The 21,089-nt window shown below is 44.9% G+C and overlaps 1 protein-coding gene across 2 annotated transcripts in view; it reads left to right on the top strand.

The window, feature by feature from the left end:
* Positions 1 to 21,089, top strand: part of AKAP12 (A-kinase anchoring protein 12) — a 96,328-nt gene that overhangs the window by 62,473 nt on the left and 12,766 nt on the right. Inside the window, exon 1 of one of the 2 annotated variants that reach the window (XM_046005169.1) lies at positions 13,229 to 13,423. The exons of the other annotated variant lie outside the window; for it this stretch is intronic. Coding sequence (XP_045861125.1) covers positions 13,399 to 13,423 — 25 coding nt within the window. The 5' untranslated portion in view covers positions 13,229 to 13,398. Of the gene's footprint in view, positions 1 to 13,228; positions 13,424 to 21,089 lie in introns of those variants that run through there. 2 annotated transcript variants of the gene reach the window in all.

The following is a 21,089-nucleotide window of genomic DNA, read 5'->3' as shown; positions in this document are numbered from 1 at the left end:
TTTTCGTAATGTTCTGAAAACTAGGGGGAACGCTCATAAAATAAGCCTTGAACATCAGCAGGAGTGTGTACTTTTGCAGTTTCTGGGAACCGGTTTTTACTCATTCCTCTGCTCTGCGGGAGTGTTTGTAGCGTTCCTCTCTGAAATGACTATGTCTTTGACAAATTTCTGGGAACAAATAACTACTCTTTCCTCTTTAAAGAAACAGATTTTTTTTAAAAGTAATTAACAGCTAACCTATACAGAGAAGAATTTCTCCCTCGAGCTGTATTCAAGTCTGGCAGTCCGGTGAACCTTACTTTTCCTTCTAACTTGGTAAATGGTGGGGTTATGAGGAAGGAAGGACTTCTGGTCGTCCCTTTTCTGCTCAGTTGATTCTAGGGGACAAAATCACGGGGCTGCTCTAGTCACCATTTCTTTGTGTGCCCTTGAATTGAATCTATCTCTTAATCTCACTGACCATCAGTTTCCATATGTAAAATGAGCATCCTCAGTCATCTCTGAAATTCTAGGACTGAGTAACATCAGTATTGCTGGTAATAGAAAAACCAGTGATGGGGTTAGCTGTTGAAGACACCCCAGTGACCTTGGGCAGGTGGGAACCTACCTGGTAATTTCATTATGCCTTTTTGTAAAGATACTTTTTCTTTTTAGTCTGATGTCAGAAGTCCTCTTCCAGATTTGGGGCCCCTGGTTGGCTTGGTGGGTGGAGCAAGCAACTCTTGATCTCAGCATTGTAAGTTCGTGTCCCACACTGGGTATAGAGATTACTTAAAAATGAAAATTAAAAAATATTTTTTAAAAGGTCTTCTTGTATATATGAAGTTTTTAATTTAATGAAAAAAGCTCAAGAGGGGAAAATTTGTTCAGGAATGTCTTAATAAATAATCATTCAGGTATGAAAGAAAGCTACGTAGTTTCATAAATGTGGCTACATGGTAACCTGTCTCTCCCCCTGTATGGGAAATGGAAATTATATCACAGGATTGATTATGGCCCTATTTTTTGACAGATACTGGTAAATCCCATATCTGTCTGCCCTGAATACTGTCATTAAACCTTAAGATACTTCGAAGGCTCACCTAGAAATAGCTATAGTTTGAGGCTACTCCAGTCCACTGAGCAGGGTGAGTTCTGGCCCATGTGAGGAGGCACGTAGGTGAGATGGTCTATAGGCTGGTCTTCGTTACATACCAACCTTCAGACCCTTTCCCTTGGAGGGACTGTAATGGTCCACGGTTACCGGTTCTTTAATTGTGACTAACCCCTAATGGAAACATTAAATTCTAGCTATTAATTTAGTTGACAGTTCTTTAGATCTTTTCTCTGACTGACTCATTCTTAAAACAGTCCCAGTTTAGGTTCACCTGGCTGGCTCAGTTGCAGGAGAATGCGACTCTTGATTTCAGGGTCGTGAGTTCAAGCCCCAGGTTGGGTGAGATTATAAATAAACTTTAAAAAGATTTTTTAAAAAAATCTAATTTCTCCTAATGTAGCGAACCCTGAATGGTTCTAGCAATGGTATGTTAAATGTCCCCATGTTACGTAAATAATGATGCTTAGGTAACTTTCGGAAGATGTAGTTGCTGGGTATATTTTCCCCCAAACCATAGTTTCAGAGTATCTTAGCTGATTATTGGGTTGGTTCTTTATTATTTTTTTAAATGTAGCTTTTCTACACTTTGAATTTTTACAAACTGCTTTTGTAGTTAACATGTCGGGACAGTGTGACTAGTTACAGGGAAGATGTAATTAAATGAATGGACTGGTTACTTTCCCGTGTCTGAGCATGCAGTGCTTAGACTGGCAAGCCCAGGGCAGTTATCCTGCTCTGTAGTTCGTAGAGCGGCCACAATAAAATATCACAGAGCAGGTGGCTTAGACAACAGAAATTTACTTTCTCCCGATTCTGGAGGCTGTAGAGTCCAAGTTCAAGGTGTCCGCAGGTTCTCTGAGGCCTCGCCTTGGCTTCCGGATGGCCACCTGCTGGTGGTATCCAGTCATTCCCCTGTATGTGTGTATCACTGGCCTATGTGTCTCAGTCTCCTTTTATAAGGATTCCTGTCATTTAAAAAAAAAAGTGGCGCCTGGTCGGCTCAGGTGGTTGGGCATCTGCTTTCACGTCCCAGGGTCCTGAGATCCAGCCCCGTGTCAGGCTCCCTGCTCAGTGGGGAGCCTGCTCCTCCCTGTGCCTGCCGCTCCCCCTGCTTGTGCCCTCTCTTCCTCTCTCTCTGTTAAATACATAAAATCTTAAAAAAGAAGAAGAAAAAAGAAAAGATACCTGTCAGGTTGGATTTGACGCACCATAACGGTCTCTTTGACTTAATCCCCTCTCTGTACACAAGCACGTTCTGATGCGCTGGGGATTAGGGCCTTCAGCATCTGAATCTGGAGAGGGCACAGTTGAGCCCCCAACACCTGTCCTGTCCGCATGATTGAAAGAACCGCAAAGTCAGGTTTAGTGGCCATCGCGGAGGGGGACTTAGAGGTGGTCCAGACCAGGCTCCGGCCCCTTGGCAGGAGGCTCTTCTCTCAAACTCCGACGTAGGGAGTTTTCTCCGTGACAGGAAGCCAGTTACTACTTCACCTCGGGGAAGACATGCCCTCCCCTGCCCAAGCTGTGCTGCCTTCTGGAACTGTCTAGAACAAACTCACCTCCCTTTTCCACATGGTGGCCCTCTAAGTATTTGAAAACATTTATCCTGTCTTTTGCTTTCATCTTTTCTTCCCCAGGCAAAACACTGCCAGAGAAAATAAGCCATCTCCATTTAAAGAGACATGCCAGGGGCTTATTACATCTTTCGAGTATGAATGTGCTTGATGGACGCTTGCCAAGCATAACGGGGTTTCGGTTTCAATATTCCCGCCTTTTCAGACTTGCTTAATTTCCCCACCTCTTGAGCTCGAGAGAAAGTAGTTGGCTTTCCGCCCAGTATTCTGTGCGGAAAGAATGGCTTAGAGAGGAGATAAGTGCATTGCTGGAGAATCCTATAAAGGGTCCTCTTATCAGGGATGTTGCTTAATGAGCCAAAGCCAAGTAGCGTGAAGGACTCGTCAATATCCTTTGATACGTATTTCTGATGTTTGAATTACAGTCGCTCTCTTGGTGTTCACTCATCGAGAGCCTCAGCACACAGCCTACACGGTGGGATCCAGGAGCTAAAGATCAGAGTAAGATAATCTCCACTTTGCAAATCATTGCTTGTCCCAGATAAATGGAGGCTGCTTTGGTTTCCACATTAGTAGCTTCCTGCGGAGCTGAGGGCTCGGTGGCCTCATTGTCTAGCCTCATTGTCTAAGCTCCTTGAATGAACTTTCACAGAAGAGCAACATTTTCCTCCTGTGTGTCAGATTTTGGCCTTCAGCACCACCAGTTGGGTTGATTTTTCCGTTCATTCCTCAAGCGTGTTAGGATTCTCTGTGTTGTCTTCATACGTGTATCACTGTCGGAGTCTGAGGCTGACCTGCTTCTTAATCCCTTGGGTGGCTTATAGTGTCCTTTCTGTCCTGAAAGTCTTCTGAAAATCTTACAGCGATAGATCTCCTTGCGAATCCATTTATCACATGCCGGGGAACTTATTTCATCCATTCCCATCTTTTCCTTTGTTCCCTTTTTGGAATTACTGTTACTCAGATTTAAGACCTTCTAGAATGGCCCTCATTAAATCTTTTTTTTCCCCCCTTCTGTTATTTATTTCTTTGTCTCTTTGTATTTGGCTCTATTTTCTGGGAAAATATCCTAAAGACTAGTTTTCATTTTGTTATTTTATTTCTAAGAACTGATTTTTTTTTCCCTAAAATTCATTTTTGAAGAATCCTGGTTTTTGTTTTTGTTTTTTTTTTTTCCTGGCTGCATTATCTGTCTTTGGATTGCTTTGAAGGTCGATTTCTCTGCATTGCCTCTGTCTCTTCCAGATTGCTTTTTTGTCTTTCACAATAGGTGTTTTCATTATATATCTGATTTGGGGGCTGGTTTGTCATATTTAAAAATCGGTGGGTGGGGGGCAAGCCTAGGTGGTTCAGTCAGTTTACTGTCTGACTCTGAATTTTGGCTCCGGTCATGATCTCAAGGTCATGAGATCAAACCCCGCATGAGATTCCATGCCAGGCATAGAGGCAGCTTAAGAGTCTTAAGGCAACTTAAGAGTGGGTGGCTCAGTTGGTTGGGTGACTGCCTTCAGCTCAGGTCATGATCCTGGAGGCCCGGGATTGTGTCTGCATCAGGCTCCCTGCTCAGCGGGGAGTCAGCTTCTCCCTCTGACCCTCCCCACTCTCCTGCTCTCTTATTTATTTATTTGACAGACAGAGATCACAAGTAGGCAGAGAGGCAGGCAGAGAGAAAAGGAGAAAGCATGCTTCTGGCTGAGCAGAGAGCCCGATGCAGGGCTCGATTCCAGGACCCTGAGATCATGACCTGAGCCACCCAGGTGCCCCAATAAGATCTTTTTCTTTCTTTCTTTTTTTTTTTTTAAGTCTGTTTCCCTCTCCCTCTGCTCCATGCCCCTGCTCGTGCGTGCTCGCTCGCTCTCCTTTCCCATTCTCTAAAGAAAGGTAAACAAATAATCATTAAAAAAAAATGAGTTGGTTGGATTGTGTTACTGGGGCAACGTGGCCATCCCTGGAGGGTGATTTGGTTGATCTTCACTTCACATGTCTTTTCTTGGGCTGGTCACATTCCCCCAAGTGTACAGACTCCTTTCTGGAGCCTAGTAAGGGAGGGAGTGTGGGAGTGGGGTGACTGACCGCCTCTTGTCTTTCATGATGGGGTGCTTTGTTGTGCCTTCGAGTCTCTGCTCCCCCCACCTCCCACTCCTGGCCTGGAGACTGAACTCCACTCCTGTCACCTCTGGGACTAGTGACTGAAGAGGGTCTGGCTATAAAGACTTTAGGAAGGGGGGAAACTGGGGTCTTTTTTACTTTTTTAATAGAATTTCAAAAATTGTGGTACGTCACATAGGAGGGACCTGCCCTTGTGTGAATGGCTTGCGTCACTGTTCCCCTCACATATTGAGGGTTTGCCTGCGCCGTAATAATGGGACAGGATTTCTGTCCATTTTAAGGCTGGGTGACAATCCATTGTTCGTATATATCACATTCGGTTCATCCACTCATCTGTGTCTTGGGTCTTTTCACCTGAATCTATTTGCGTTAGGTTCAGCGAGGCTTTTGGAGATTTCTGTAGCGTTAAGTGGAGTTAATTACTTTTTCTACTGCCCGTCTAGGATGCCCGTGTATTGAGGTGCTCAAACTGGTTGCCACTGCGAATTTCTTACCTTTTTCTGTTTTTCTCTGACCTTGGGTTATGCATTTCATCTTGATGATCCATGAGTATGTTTTCTGGAGGGAGTAAATGATAAAATACGCTGTCATCCAGAATTTACTCTCTATCTACACAGTAAATTTTACACTGACTTTAAAAAAATTATATGCTTAAATACATTTCTTCTGCTAATGTCAACTTTGGCTTTATAATTATTTTTTAAGCCGATCTAAATATACCCATAGGATGACCTTTTAAGTAAAAAATCATTTAAAGTACCTTATTGTTGTATGTGATTACTGTAAAAGTTGGTGGAAAAATAATAGATTTAAACATATTAAATATATTAACAAATTAAGAGGCAGTGGAAAAGATAAGTGTACCAATTAAATCTATCAATGGGAATTTTATTGCTTGCCATGTAGAGGCCACCAAGGACCTCATCCGTTAGTCCAACCAAGTTTGGTTTATTTAAGTGCTAAGCCAAGGGAGAATTCCTGTGTGGGAGCACAGTAATGGAGAGGTGGAATGGCCTTACTGTAGGATTTGGGCTTACGCTGGAGAATTCTAGGTGAGTGGAAGGGTCAGCTCTAAACTGGGCGCTGAGGTAGTGAGGGCGTTTCTGTGACTGGGTATCTCGGTAATTTTATCTAGAAGGCTAGAAAATTAAAACAGGGATAGGATTGTTGCTGACAAAATGGCAGAAAGAGGGGAACGTTCCAGGTGCCTGGCTGGCTCAGAGGTAGAATGTGTGAGTCATGATCTCAGATCTCATGTTGGGTGTGGAGCCTACATTATAAAAGAAAAAGAAAAGAAAGGGCAAGAACATTCAGTTAGGTTTGAGGTTTCAGAGCTGTTCTCTGGCCGCAGGTAGCTATTTAACCCTTGAAATTCTTCTAATCTGAGAATACGCTCTGTGAACAAAGTGCATCCTAGGTTTCAAAGACTTAGTGCAACAGAAACATTGTAAAATGTTTTCATTAATCATCTTTTGTACTGAGTACATGTTGTGATAACATTATGTTAATAGTGGGTTAAATAAAGCGTAATAAAATTGACCTCAATTTTTTTTTTAGCTCATTTTGGTGTGGCTGCTCTAACATTGGAAGTTGTGTATGTGGCTTGCGTGGGGGTCACACCATGAACCGGGAGGGCAGATGTGGAATGCGAGTGGGTGCTGGGCCCACCACCGCTGTTGTTCGACTCAACCTTCGGCCGCTTCAACCTTTGGCTGCTTCCCCCACCCCACCCCAGCCCCCTGACTCCTTTTCGTTAAGAATTCAGGCAAATTAAGATCCTCTCTTTCTTTTCTGGCAAAGTGAGAGGAAAAGAGGCATGTTTAATAACAAAGGGGCATTTTTGCCTTCCCAGAAATATTTTTCAGAGGATTCTTCAAAATGAGACTTACCGATACTGCAAGCAGTATTTCTCAACCTTTTTTTCGTTATCGCTCCAGGAAGGAATCTTTTTAGATATTTTTGTAGCATCTCCCCCCATAATATTCAGAAAGCACAGATGTACTGTGTCTTTCAGTGTACGTACCGGATATCTTCTGTCCATCTGCGTCATGCACACACAGCCTCCCCATCATGAAACCAGCTTTCCTCCCATTGGGAACAGTATCACCCCAGTTGGAAAGGGTGTGCCTGGGTGGCTTAGTGGGTTGAAGCCTCTGCCTTCAGCTCAGGTCCCAGGGTTCTGGGATGGAGCCCTGCATGTGCTCTCTGCTCAGCGGGGAGCCTACTTCCCCGCCCTCCTCCTGCCTCTCTGCCTACTTGTGATCTCTGTCAAAAAAAATAAATGAAATCTTAAAAAAAAAAAAAAAGAAAAGAAAAGGGCATGGTTTTTAAGTGAGCTAATAGCTAACATTTACTCTCCTTCTAGAATATACTCAGTAGTGCTAGTGTTAAAACCTTCATTTGTACCTCAGAATAACATTACTGTGGGTCATATATTTATTCTCCATTAGTTGAAGCACAGAGAATTCTAATATTTTACCGTGTGCCATATAGCTTTTCAGACTTCAGAATCCTTTTTTTTTTTTTTTCCCATTTATTTTATTATTATTATTTTTTTTTTTTCATTTATTTGACAGACAGAGATCACAAGTATGCAGAGAGGCAGGCAGAGAGATGGGGGTGGGAGGCGTGGAGCTGGCTTCCTGTTGAACAGAGAGCCCAATGCGGGGCTCGATCCCAGGAGCCTGGAATCATGACATGAACTGAAGGCAGAGGCTTTAACCCACTGAGCCACCCAGGCAACCCTGGAATCCGTTTTGACAACATCAAAGACAGGAGTGTTCAGACCCACGATGAATAGAGGATTTGGACACAAGGCTCTCAGGAAAGAATTGATTCCTCTTCATTCATGCACCTCACCGGATGTGTAAGTTTTTCGTATTTCCTAATTTTTTTTATTTCATTTATTTTTTTTTAAAGATTTTATTTATTTGACAGACAGATCACAAGTAGGCAGAGAGGCAGGCAGAGAGAGAGAGGGGGAAGCAGGCTCCTGGCTGAGCAGAGAGCCCGATGCGGGGCTCGATCCCAGGACCCTGAGATCATGACCTAAGCCCAAGGCAGAAGCTTTAACCCACTGAGCCACCCAGGTGCCCCCGTATTTCCTAATTTTTAAAAGATTACATTTAAACTTCAGTCTCCTTTCAGTTTGTTAATTGCGGTGTTCCAGTGATTGGAGAGTTGAGGATCATGGTATTTTGAACCACTGTGCAGTTTTATAGAATATCAGAGGCATCACTTTGGGGTTCAAGGTCTGGTAGTGCTGGACGCCATCCCGTCCAACCCAGAGATGTGCTCTGCTCATCTGACCACAATGTTGTGGAAGATGCATAAAATGTAGGAAAATATTGGGGCACCTGGGTGGCTCAGTTGGTAAAGCGTCTAACTCTTGATCTCAGCTCAAGTCTTGGCCTCAGGATTAGGAGTTCCAGTCCTGAGTGGCGCCTACTTTAAAAAAAAAAGGATAGGAAGATTCTGAGATTGCCTGTAGTTCCACTATGTTTGGCTTTCGTTATTTTTCTTTCTGGACCTTCTTCCTCAGCAAAGCAGAATTGGGGTTAGAGTGAATATATAGTTTATATCGTGCTTTTCACCCTGAACAAAGGTGTGGACTTCTGTACCAGTGTAACCATTTTCCTTGTCATTAACTGCTTCAAAGATGATGTTTTTGCCAAATATCCCCCCTTCCTACTAGTGGAACACTTAGGCTCTCTCTGCCTCTCATTGGGTGTATTTCGCAGAAACAGAATTGCCAAATCAAAGAATGTTTCAATATGGACTCAATGAGGGGCGAAATAATACTTAAATTACATCACTTTTATCATTTGTATTGAGTTTCCAAATATTTTCCCCTTGCTTTGTTTTAAACTGTATTGTGAAGTCATTTTTAAATCCCCTTCTAGCCTCTCTGTGGTATCACCACAGTCCCTTTAAGGAACCACTCACAGTATTTGTCTTGAGGATTTTGAGTCAGAGTAACCGTGTCTGTATAAACACGACCAGTTCAACGGGACCGTAAAATTCAGTTAGCTGGTATTCAGGGTTTGCAGCGTGGGGCGGAGCCCAGGAGAACACCCATCCTGCACATGACTGCTCCCGTCTTTGAGACTGTGTCTGTGTTTAACTTCTGGCAGCTTGGAGCTCACCCTGAGTTTATCTTGAAGCCTTTCATTTTTAAAAAATATATATGTATGTATATTTTTTTTGAAGATTTCATTTGAGAGAGACAGAGTGTGCACGAGCAGGGCAGAGGGAGAGGAAGAAGCAGACTCCCTGCTGAGCAGGGAGCCCACTGTGGGGCACCATCCAGGACTCGATCCCAGGACCCGGAGATCATGTCTTGAGCTGAAGGCAGACACACACTCACCCACTGAGCCACCCAGGTGTCCCTTGAAGCCTTGTAAAGGTGGTGAAGACGCTCCCTTGGATGTTACCGGCCCTCTTCTTGCCAGAGGAGGAGACCTCGTGGGGTTTTGGTTGCTCTGCCTGCAAGGGAATACCGCTTTGGAGAGGCAGTGACGTGGGGTGCGGAGGCCTGGGTTTGGTGTCCATCTCCGCATTGCCCCGGTTCTCACATGTGGCTTTAATGCTCAATCCCACTTGGAGGCTAAAGAACCCCGAAACCTGTTAGCAGTCAGTCCCGCTCTCCCCACCCCTCTGGTTCTAGGCATCCACTTCTTGTGGACATTTCATTTAAATGGAATTAAATATTTCAAGGGGTGCCTGGGTGGTGCAGTCAGTTAACCGTGTCTCAGCTCAGGTCGAGATCTCAGGGTGGTGAGATCGAGCCCGGAGTCTGCTTGAGATTCTCTCTTCTCCCTGCCCTTCCCACTCCTTTTCTCTCTCTCTCTCTCAAAATAATAAATCTAACAAAAAAACATATTTCACAAGATGGGATTGGGAGGGAGACAAACCATAAGAGACTCCCCCCCCCCATAAGAGACTCTTAATCTCACAAAACAACAAAACAAACTGAGGGTTGCTGGGGGTAGGGGGGTAGGGGGGTAGGGAGAGGGTGGTGGGTTATGGACATTGGGGAGGGTATGTGTTATGGTGAGTGCTGTGAAGTGTATAAACCTGGCGATTCACAGACCTGTACCCCAGGGGCTAATAATTCATTATATGTTTATAAAAAATAAAAAATTATTAAAAAAATTAAAAACTAAAAACAAAACCATACATCAGTATGTGCTCTTTGTTAGAACATGCATATTTAGGGGCACCTGGGTAGTAGCTCAGTGATTTAAAGCCTCTGCCTTCGGCTTGGGTCATGATCCCAGGGTCCTGGGATCGAGCCCTGAATCGGGCTCTCTGCTCAGTGGGGAGCCTGCTTCCTCCCCCCACCCCCCAGCCCCCGGCTGCCTTTCTGCCTACTTGTGATCTCTGTCAAATAAATAAAATCTTAAAAAAAAAAAAAAAAAAGAACGTGCATATTTAATTCCTTCTTATTACTGAACAGCCTTCTCCTTTGCAGGTATCCCTAATTTTGTTTTCTGTGCATCGGTTGATGGATATCAGGGTTGCTTCTAGTTTGGGGCTACCATGATTAATGAATACTGTTACCAGCATTATGTGTTACAAAGCCATTAAGCTGTCATTCAAATTCATAAGCCTCAAATACAGTATTTCTCATTCTCATTTCAGTTATCATCTCTGTCCTTCCCCTCCCTTCCCCTGGTCTCTTGCCAGGTACTCCTGAGCTTGTAGCTAGACAGAACTCACTCATAATTCGCTCAATGTCATGTTGTTGTTCTTTATCCATGCTGCTCCTGTGTGGACTGCCTTCCGCTGTCCCCTTCACGCATCCCGCCCTTTCTGCAGCCAGCTCACGTGCTGTGTGCAGTGAGCTACACTGGAGTGTGCCCATATTGGCCTCCAGATGTGTCTACCGCTGGATGAGCTCTCCAAGGCCAAAGGATAATACCCGAGTGTATCCCCGGATGTACAGTGTAATTAACACAGAGCAAGAACGTGGCCAGTATCTGTTCAGTGAACCATGAAGATTTGGGAAAAACACCTTCGCTGTCCTCCACCTATTTGGGATATGGTAAACATTTTTCCCATAATTTTTGCTTTGGGTGATGATTTCTTTCTCTACAGTTTTGATGTAATCAGAACATAATGACAAAAGGAAGTTTCCTGCATTGTATATTGACCCTTTGGTCTGAGGGCCACTGCTGCTTTCACACGGTTGGGTGACTTTGCTTTGTAAATGCCGACCCACAGAGTCACGCCCTGTCCTTGCTTACTCTTTCTCTCTGCTGAGAGAGTCAGCAACTTGCCACCTAATGCTCTCCTGCTCTGCCTTGTGGTTTTAACCACTTTAGGAATCCCAGATGAGATGTGTCCGTGACGTCACCAGTGTCCTAACAAGAAGAGGTGTAACAGAATCACACAGCAACACATTTATCTTTGTGGTTGTTATTGGGGCCTTAAATTGGTAACTAGGGACGTTTCTTCCAGTCCAGCCCAGTGGAGTAGCTGTTGCTATGGTTTGTTAGATCTTGGGCTTATGGGAAGGAAAGCACCAGGTTGGCACCGTTAAGCAAGGTCAGAATCGACAGGTGTGTTTCAGAGGGCACACCAGATGATGGCCATGTGCTGTCCCCAGCAGCTGGTGCTGAGAAATGAGGCGAAACTAAGAGCCCATATCCCTGAGGTGGGGGGGGGGGGTCCTGGGACAGTTCAGGGGAGGGGTGTGGGCTGTATCTGGGGACACACTGTTGGGTCTGTTGCTTGGGAAGGCTATAGACCAATCATTTAATGTGGACCACCTGTGCAGCCTCCAGAGGCTCGTTCATCCAGGATCTGTTCAGCCAGCACTCCCCAGCCCCCGGGCTCTGCGCCTATGTTGGGGGAGGGGAGAACTGCAGAGCCATCCGGACCCCTTAGTGTGCGTGCGTGGACTACAGAGGGGGACCATTCCACCAGCAGTATTTCACACACACCAGACTCTATAATTGAGGCAATTTGTGAACCCCAATTAAGGGCCCTCTAGGGAAGATGAAAGGTTAGGATGCGGCCTGCTCTGGGTATCGAATCGCAGGCGGCAGGACAGGGAGCTCATCATTCCGTTCCCTGGGGACACTTAACGGCCTGGCTGGGTGTTGTCTGGAATATAAGAGGGAAGCCGGATCAACAAAGAGGCTGAGGCGGATTTTTGTAACGCGGTCTGATTACTAGCAACATTGCTTTCTTAACCTTGCCCAGTTTGGGCCCAACCCTGGTGCGTTGCGCCTCCTGGTGGCCAGAAGAGGCAACTAGGTGTGGGCCAGCGTCCCCGTGCTAGCTTTTTCTTGATGCTTCTGCCCCACCCTTCTGTTTACGGCGCCCACTCTGGTCCAGCCCAGGGCTCTCTGTCCCCCTAAGCAGTAATGAGTGAGATCTGAGCTGCTCCGTCTGAAGGGAAGAACAGTCGTACAACCTTTCTTTTGTTTGCTTAGGGGAAGAGGCCGTGGTGATGGGGTGAGGCAGGCAAGGCATGAAGTGATCAACAGGACGAGGATGAAAAGGAAAGGAAGCCGGGGGGCCTCGGTGCACGTTCCCTTGCAGAACAGTGACATACACAAGCATGTCAGAATTGCAGGACCTGTGTATCACTTCCTCTTTGTCTTCCTATGGAACATTCTAAGGTTTCAGGGAGAAAGCATTTGAGATTCGAGGCTGCGTGAGATTTTATGAGTGCTTGATGTGGGTTCTGACCTTTTTGCTGTGTGCTTGAATATGGCAGTGTCTATATTCCGGAATAGGCCTAGTTTGATCTAAACGTTTAGTTAACGTGTACCATAAAGACGACAACAAACAAACCTGCTGCCCTAGTCTTTGGGCGTTTTACAAGTTGCCTTGTTTGATTGAGCATGGGAGACACAACGTTGGCCTTGGAACACCCTTCTTCTCAAGGGACAACGGACGAGACCAGTTGCCATCCCTCAGCTCAGGGCCCGTGTGTGTCAGATGGGTGGTGAAAATGTAAAATACTATCGCTGCTAAATGCGAACCGTGTTTTGCACCTCATCAGCCTTCACACAAACAAGGCTGCATAACGCGCGCTTAAAAAAAAAAATGGTCGTAGACTGTAATATCTGTGCCGTTATTTGCTTCAAATCATGCTAAAGGGCGAGGACGCAGGAGTAAATCGGCGCCAGGAATGAAGTAACGGCTCAGATAAAATGTTGCTGACTCGGGTTCTTTCACCCCAGCAACGCTGAAACCCTCCCTGGGACCCTGCAGAGCCCCACTGACCATTAACGCAGACCAGCTCCAGGGAGGGCTCCTCTCCTTTAAAATGAAACACATGACCTGGGCGCGGGGCCAAGTCCTGGCGCGCGGGGGGGGGGGGGGGGGGGGGGGGCTCCGGGGCGGCCCCTGGTGGGCGGGGCTCCCGGGCGGGGGCGGGCCCTCCTATAAATTAGCCGGGGAAGTGCATCCTTCGTCCCTTTTTGCCGCGGCTCCGAAGTCTCTTTAAATTCTCCCTCCTCCTCCGAGGGTGGCTTGGCGCGCGCTTCTCTCTGATCTCAGCCCGCCTGCACGGGGTTGGCGAGACCCGGTGCTGCTGCAGCCCACCGCCCGCAGGAGGGGGAGCACCGGCTGTGCTTGCCGTCCGCAGGTGCACGGTTAAATATGCTGGGAATCATCACCATCACAGGTAAGGCGGCAGCCGGCTGGTTGTGTTCCGCCTCCGTGGCAGGTGGAGTAAATGCTTCCTTCCCTCCACCCTGCATTTGGGGGCAGAGACCTGGCTCCGTAAGAACTCAACACGCCCAGCGTTTTCTTTTTGCATACGCAGGACTCTTCCCGACTGTACTTAGGGGAGACCTTGAATGTATGGGGGGGGGGTTGTGGGGGGAAAGCAGAACAGCCAGCTGAAGACACAGGTGTTAGATTGGGGTGAATTTGAAGGTAGGTTGTCAAAGCCTAATCCCTGGTTGTAGTCCTAAAGAAGTAAATTCCTGTCTTTGCGAAATTAAGATATCTGACATTTTGGCGTGCTTATATTAAGAGGAAACTTTCAGTGAAGGTGCACTTGGCGATTTAGGGGCCTAAAATGTTAGCTCTGGTTTAAATGGTGGTTTTAGCAAATACATAGTGTAAAGTTGACGGCTAGCCGGAAACAGGATTGAGGCACTAATAGTAAAAATGCATATTTTTAAAACATGCTTTCTAGAAATCTGGCTGTTAAGTATGAATCGTAATATTTAATTCATACGTCTAGCAAATGCGTTATATGTACCAGATTTGTCGAAAGCCCTCACAGCTCTTCTAACTTGATATTTGCTCCTTGGTGCATGTGTGCTGTGTGTAGCCTGACTCCCTAGTAACTTGCCTGTTGGCTCTCCTTTTTCCCACTCCAGCACACACGCCCATTGGCTAATTTAGATGTCTAAGACCTGCTCTTTTCTAATTGTTTGAGATCACTGCTCATCAAATCTACACCTTTTCTTAAAAATGCTGTGTAGGATTTCTAGACTTCACATTTTTCTCAATATAATGGCTTCTGTGAAGCCTGGTTCTTCTGTGGAATTTTAAATGAATGTGAAAGTTTAGCAAAACTAAAAATATCCCTCACTTCCTATAGATTAGCTTGTTTACTTTGAGATTTCCTTAGAATTCCTTCCTCAAGTTAATGCCATAAGCCATATACCATTTGCATAGCAACAGTGTTTACGAGACACATAGAATACACAATAAAATAGATTAAAACCAAAATGTTTCATTTTTTTCCAGATTGTTTCTTTTTCTCTGAAGGAAGCAGCCATGCCAAACCGTGAGAGAGGCTGCATCACGGATAGTGTGGTTTGTGGGGGGTGCCACGGCTAGGGGTGGGCCGTCTATGATCATGATTAACTTCTGGGTGCTTTTTGTGTATAGCATGACTTCTATTTTAATTCACTGCCTGATTTGTTGGGTGTTGAGTTTCTTAAGAGATAGGAAGGTGTTTCTTCTTCAAAGTAGTTAAAGAGGTACGAAACGGGGGGCATTCGGAGGGCTTTCAAAAATTGATTCAAATCATCCCAACGGATAAATAGAAACGGTTGGAAGGATGGTGTCATTTTTTAAAAAATTTTGTATATTTATTTGACAGAGATCGCAAGCAGGCAGAGAGAGAGGGGGAAGCAGGCTCCCTGCTGAGCAGAGAGCGAGCCCGATGGCCACCCAGGCGCCCCTGGATGGTGTCATTTTTAAGGCATTTGTTGCGTTCTGAGTTCCTGTTACAGTGCTGGTATGGAGGATGGACAAAATTTTGGTACTTTTCCCTAGTAATAAGAAAGTGCACATAAATTCCTATCTCCCAAACTGTAACAGCGAATAACCAGTTTGTTGTGGACCAAGTGAGTTTGAACTGTCATCTCTCCCCCCCCCCTGTAAGTTATCCTGATAAAGAAGATTTACAGTGACTAGTCTTTAGTTGGTCAGAATCTTGAAAAGCAACAAAAGCTTTTAAAGTGGCATTAAGTAGGGGTGCCTGGGTGGGTCAGTGGGTTAAACCTCTGCCTTCAGCTCAGGTCATGATCTCGGTCCCTGTGATCGAGCCCCGCATCTGGCTCTCTGCTCAGCAGGGAGCCTGCTTCCCCACCCCCCTGCCTGCCTCTCTGCCTCCTTGTGATCTCTCTCTGTCAAACAAAGAAAATCTTTTAAAAATTTTTTTAAAAATTAAAATGGCGTTAATAATTAAATAGCAGATTACTCATCTAAATAATGTGAAATACAGTATTCTAGTCCTCTTCAGTGTTACGTTATACGTGGAGCATTTAAATTTCACAGTGAACAGGAAGTGATCAGACTGATAATATTTTTGTACGTAGGAGCGACTTTTCCTTTTCCGAGAGTAAGGAAATGCTGTCACTTACAGGACTATAACTCCTCCCTCCCGCACAACCGCCCCACCCCCAGACCAGTGCAGTGAGGGCAGCAAAACGTACTGTGAAATGATGGCATTTCTCATCCACACTGGGTCTTCCTTCACATCTCAACCTCACATCACAGGAGCAATACTCAGCTTACAGACTGGACAATAGGAGGCATCCGGTGACTCAGTCGATTGAGCGTCTGCCTTTGGCTTAGGTGGTGATCTCAGGGTCCTGGGTTTGAGCCTCTTGTTGGGCTCCCTGGTGGGCAGGGAGCCTGCTTCCTGCCTCTCCCTCTGCTGCATGCCCTGCTGTGCTTGCTCTCTCTGTCTTGCTCTCTCTTTCTCAAAACAAAACAAAGTGAGGACTGGCTGACTCAGTCAGAATAGGGTGTGACTCTTGATCTCCAGGTCTTGAGTTCGAGCCTCATGCTGGGTGTGGAGATTACTTAAATCCATTAAAAAAAAAAAAAAAGACAAAACCAGAAAATAAGTGATCACATAGGATGGTGGAGATGTTATCTCCCCCACCAGCCTACTAATGGTGTGCCGGAAGAAAAAGGCTTCTTGAATTTTGGAAGGTAACACGTTATTGAGATAACCGTGGAGTGTCATGGGGAATTAGGGCAGCATTACTCTTTGTCTCTACTAGAAACCAGGGAAGGAAGAGTCCTCTAACATTCATGCAAGTTCTGGATGATTTATCTTTATGCAGATCTTTGGACAGGTTTTTAAAAAATCATCCACATGGCTGCTGCCATCCAACTGTCTGCCAAGGAGGCAGATCAGTTGTTTAGAGACTTTGTGGGATGTTGAAATGAGGACCGTCACACCTACTAGAGTAATAACTACCTCCTACCGAGGGCCCATTCGCATTATTCCGTACAATAATCCTGCACACCATGGGTGTTTCACGCCCTTTTAAAGATGATAACTCAGTTTTTCTTGGTGTTTGACAGCTACTAAGAAGCACAGCCGTAGTGTACCTTGTAAAGGCTATTAATATGGCCTTAATGGTGCCCCTGTTTTTGTATGCCTGCCCCGATGTACAAGGACCATTCAGCGTCACTGTTGAGGCCGGGACGAATGGGGACTGTCACCTGAACCCCTCCTACATGCGGTTTTGCTTTTCTGAGTTTTAATCCAGGTTAAACATCTCCCTTCGAGGTTTTGTGGTTAATGAGCATGACAACATGGGGCGTTGGGTGTGTGGGATATACGGGATGGATTTAGAATGTAGAGAATTTCTGGAAAAACTCCAGGACAATGCTGCAGACCGTAGGAGAAAGTTAACCAGATCCAGATGTCAGCAGCAAGCCGGCCTGATGGGCCTACAGAACAGAGTGCGGTGGTTACCCTAAACTTAAAAAGTTAATGTTGTAGCTTTTGCAATATTGCACTTTTTCTCTGACAAAAATGATGATCGTTGTACCACGGGACTTGGAAAGCTACGTTTGGATAAAGCATTAAAATTTTGCAATACATCATATGACCTCTTTTTTGTCTTCTTTTAAACATCTACAATAGAAGAAACAAATTACACTTTTTATGTCTTAATCTCTTAAGTATTTGGAAGAGTGAGAACAGACCCTGTAGGTTTTGGACCTGTTGATTGATTTGTAACTGTTGATTGCATTTGTGGAGTTTGGAGGTGGGGAGCTTGTGTGGAGCACAGCTTCTATGAGAGTACTTGGACTTTTCGGGGGGGATCGTGTGCCTTTTGAAACTTGGGAAGTAGGGGGATTACGATAGTTCCACAAGGACTGTGTAAATTTGCCCACACACCTCAGACGTCTCTTGTGTTTGATTTCATAAATGGGGATTGACTAACTGGACATTTATCTGGAGATTAACTGGACATTTAGCTGGAGATTAAGCAGAGTTTACTAGAAAGTAACACCTGAAAGCTTTAATATGGTCTACTAAAGTGGGATTTCTATACCATAAATGATTTCAAGTTTTGCTCTTAAGACATCATTAAAAATACTTCTCCATATTCTCACATTAATTTGACTTACTAATATTTCACAGCCTGTAGGGGTTTTGTTCTTGTTTTTTGACCTTGAAAGGGCTTGTGATGACAAATTTTGTTGATGATACTAAGAAATACATAGATTAGGGGTGCCTGGGTGGCTCCCTGTGTATCAGTCATTAAGCGACTGCCTTCTGCTCAGGTCATGATCCCAGTGTCCTGGGATCAAGCCCCACATTGGGCTCCCTGCTCAGCAGGAAGCCTGCTTCTCCCTCTCCCACTCCCCCTGCTTGTGTTCCCTCTCTAGCTGTATCTCTCTCTGTCAAATAAATAAAATCTTTAAAAAAAAAAAAAATACATAGAATACTATCAAAGCTCTTAACAGTTTTCCTATAGTTTAATGAAGGGAGTGGCTTATATTTTTGAAAACGAAAATATAGGTGTTCACTCCAGAAAATACATACTACTGGATGTGTTCTCTTCTACTTTCTACACTTTTTAGGGACACTTTTTCATTTGTCTTAGAAAAGCATAAGACAGACTGACAAGCTTACTCAAAGCCTCTGGTGGTAGGACAGCGTTAGGAAGCAGGCACAAACGAAGCTACCAATCTGTTACGTACTGTGTCTTCAATACCTTAGGTTCACCATAAGGGTTTTCCTTCGAGGGCATATTCTGAAAATGTAAGTGCATGAAAGCACCTTGTACATCACTTTAAAAATCGTGTTTTAGGGGTACCTGGTTCGCTTTGTCAGAGGAGTGTACAACTCTTGATCTCAGGTTGGTAAGTTTGAGTCCCGCACTGGGTGTAGAGATGACTAAAAAAATACACTTCCCCCAAAATAAAATCACCCTTTGTGTTTCCAAGTAACAGTTTTCAACATACGGACACTCTCACACAGGCATATGATTAGAGTCTTCTCCCAGAAAAAGGGAATAGAAATGCATGGTTTCTGTAATGTTTATTTGAGAAGCAGGACTTCTATGAAGTTTTCCCACTGATGGTGATGTGGGAAAATGTATCTGCACAGATCATGTCCCAAGCAAATGGTGGGAAGCGTGGTTCTGGTGAGTGTGTGGCCTGAGGTGGACTGTATGTAGTCTTTTTCCTTTGTAGTCTGAGCCCTTTTAAATGGCTTTGGGGTGTGGAGAGGACCAGTATCTGCCAGCTCGATCTACTAGAGTTTTTTCCTGTTGATAAGCAGACCAGCTCCCTTTCTAAGCCTTTTTGCTGCCTTTGATACCAGGCAAGAATGTGGAATTTTCTAGCTTAGTCACCACAGCAGTGGGTAAATGAGCACTGTGTTTGGACTTTATGGGCATTTGGGAATCTTGCTGGATTGAGAGCAGTGTTCTTCAAAGTGGATAATTTCGATCACTCTGAGTCCCGCATGAGTGATAACTGTGTATCAGAAAGGCCTACTGTAAAATCAGTTGTTTCTGGGGAGGGACTTTTTGGGTACCAAGAAAGTGCATTCCCAACTCAGTGATGCTTAGATGATCAAGCCTTTTGATTGTCCTCCTTCAATCCAGTCGGACAAATCGAAGGCAGATAATACTAAAGGGAGCTGATGTGTTGAAAACTTACTAATGAAATGTTTCTGGGTCTGGTTGTGAATGGATTCCACTGTGTGAATCTAGGTAGGTGAACACCGGCCTGTCTTTCCTAGAAGATACTATTATACTGGCCTTCTGTCTCTCCTATCTGCTTCCTTCACTCCCAGCAGCGACCCTGCCCAGACCCTGCCAAACTGTGCCAGCAGGTTTGCTCCCCAGGCGATGATCTTTAACTCATTCAGATGATCTTTAACTCATTCAGAACCGGTATGCAGACAGCACATAAAAATGAAACAAGGTGGGACCCAGAGGGAGACAAACCGTGAGAGACTCCTAATGCCTCCCACAAAACAAACTGAGGGTTGCCTGGGGCGGGGAGGTGTTTGGGTGATAGACATTGAGGAGGGTTTGTGCTATGGTGAGTGCTGTGAAGTGTGTAAGCCTGATGATTCACAGACCTGTACCCCTGGGGCTAATAATACATTATATGTTAATAAAAATTCTTAAAAATGCCTGGAAAAAGGTTTCTGCTCACCACAAACTAGAACAGGGACAGGAATGAGTTTGGTCTTGTCTGGAGATCTCCCTCTTCTGGCAGCATGTGGGAAATGCACTGGGTACGGATGGGCCTGGAAAAGCAGCCGGGACGGAGCTCCACACAAAAAGAAGGGCTGCGTTACTGTTCGGACCCTCAGTTGGTCCAAAATGGGGTAAAGGGTCTAGATCCTCACATGGTTTGAATAACGAACAGGACAGGGAGGGAGCCAACTCAATCTTGTCTGTGCCCCGTTTTTTTCCTTAGCATCTGTGTTGAGAGTCAACTATAGAGAATTTGAAAAGGCACCGAAGCTTTATGGATTGGTAGGTTTTTGAATTGTTTTCTGGTCCTGATCTAGGAAATTCGCAAGGTTTCCAGCCTGGTGGAGTTGAAAACTGTTCAATACTGCCCTCTACTGTTCAAACACTTGCTCAGGGGGTTGGACAGTGGTTTATACATGTGAATGTTCATTGTAGAGCATAATGATGAAAAATTGGACCAACAAATTATTTACTAATAGGAGGGTGTAAAAATAAATAAATTTTGTGGCCATTGTCACAATTTAGAAAACTATTGAATAACTTAGCCAGAAGAAAACATTCTCGGTTAATAATAGTGATCATCTCTGAACACTGTATGCATGTCATTCCCAGTTTTCCAAATTTGAAAAATCTCCTGCGTTTAGATAGATAATTTTGGAATTGGCAAAAAAATAATTAAAATGAAATAGTTCCAGTCTAAAGAAGACAAGAAAAAAATCAGAGTTTTTGTTTTATCTTACAACCATCGGATACTTCTTCCTAACAAGTTACAAAGATGACCTATGCTTTAGGTGAAGATGACGCTAAGAACAGAAACTTCAGGAAATTGGACCGAGGGCCCAGTGCTAGATGTGGTGCCCTGAAACCAAATCTGTCTCCAGAACTTTGGCTCTCTTATTTTCCCCCCTCCCTGAATTTGGGAGAGAGTAATTTCTCTATTAATACCTTGATAAAACATTATGGTCTATGGTATAAACATCCACAGGCGGGTTTGTGTGTAGACGTGTTTTCAGCTCCCTTGGGTGAAGTACCAAGGAGCAAGTTGCAGTATCATGGTAAGGAAATGTTTCGTTTTGTGGAAAACTGCCAAATCTCTTCAAAAGTGGTTGTATCGGGGCGCCTGGGTGGCTCAGTGGGTTAAGCCTCTGCCTTCAGCTCAGGTCATGATCTCAGGGTCCTGGGATCGAGCCCCGCATCGGGCTCTCTGCTCAGCGGGGAGCCTGCTTCCTTCTTTCTCTCTGCCTGCCTCTCTGCTTACTCGTGATCTCTCTCTCTGTCAAATAAATTTTTTAAAAAAAGTGGTTGTACCGGGGCACCTGGGTGGCTCAGAGGGTTAAGCCTCTGCCTTCGGCTCAGGTC

This window comes from Meles meles, chromosome 5, assembly GCF_922984935.1.
Source record: "Meles meles chromosome 5, mMelMel3.1 paternal haplotype, whole genome shotgun sequence".
Classification (NCBI taxonomy): Eukaryota; Metazoa; Chordata; class Mammalia; order Carnivora; family Mustelidae; genus Meles; species Meles meles.
The sequence above is the reverse complement of the archived record's forward strand: the minus strand, read 5'-3'. Positions and strand labels throughout refer to the sequence as shown.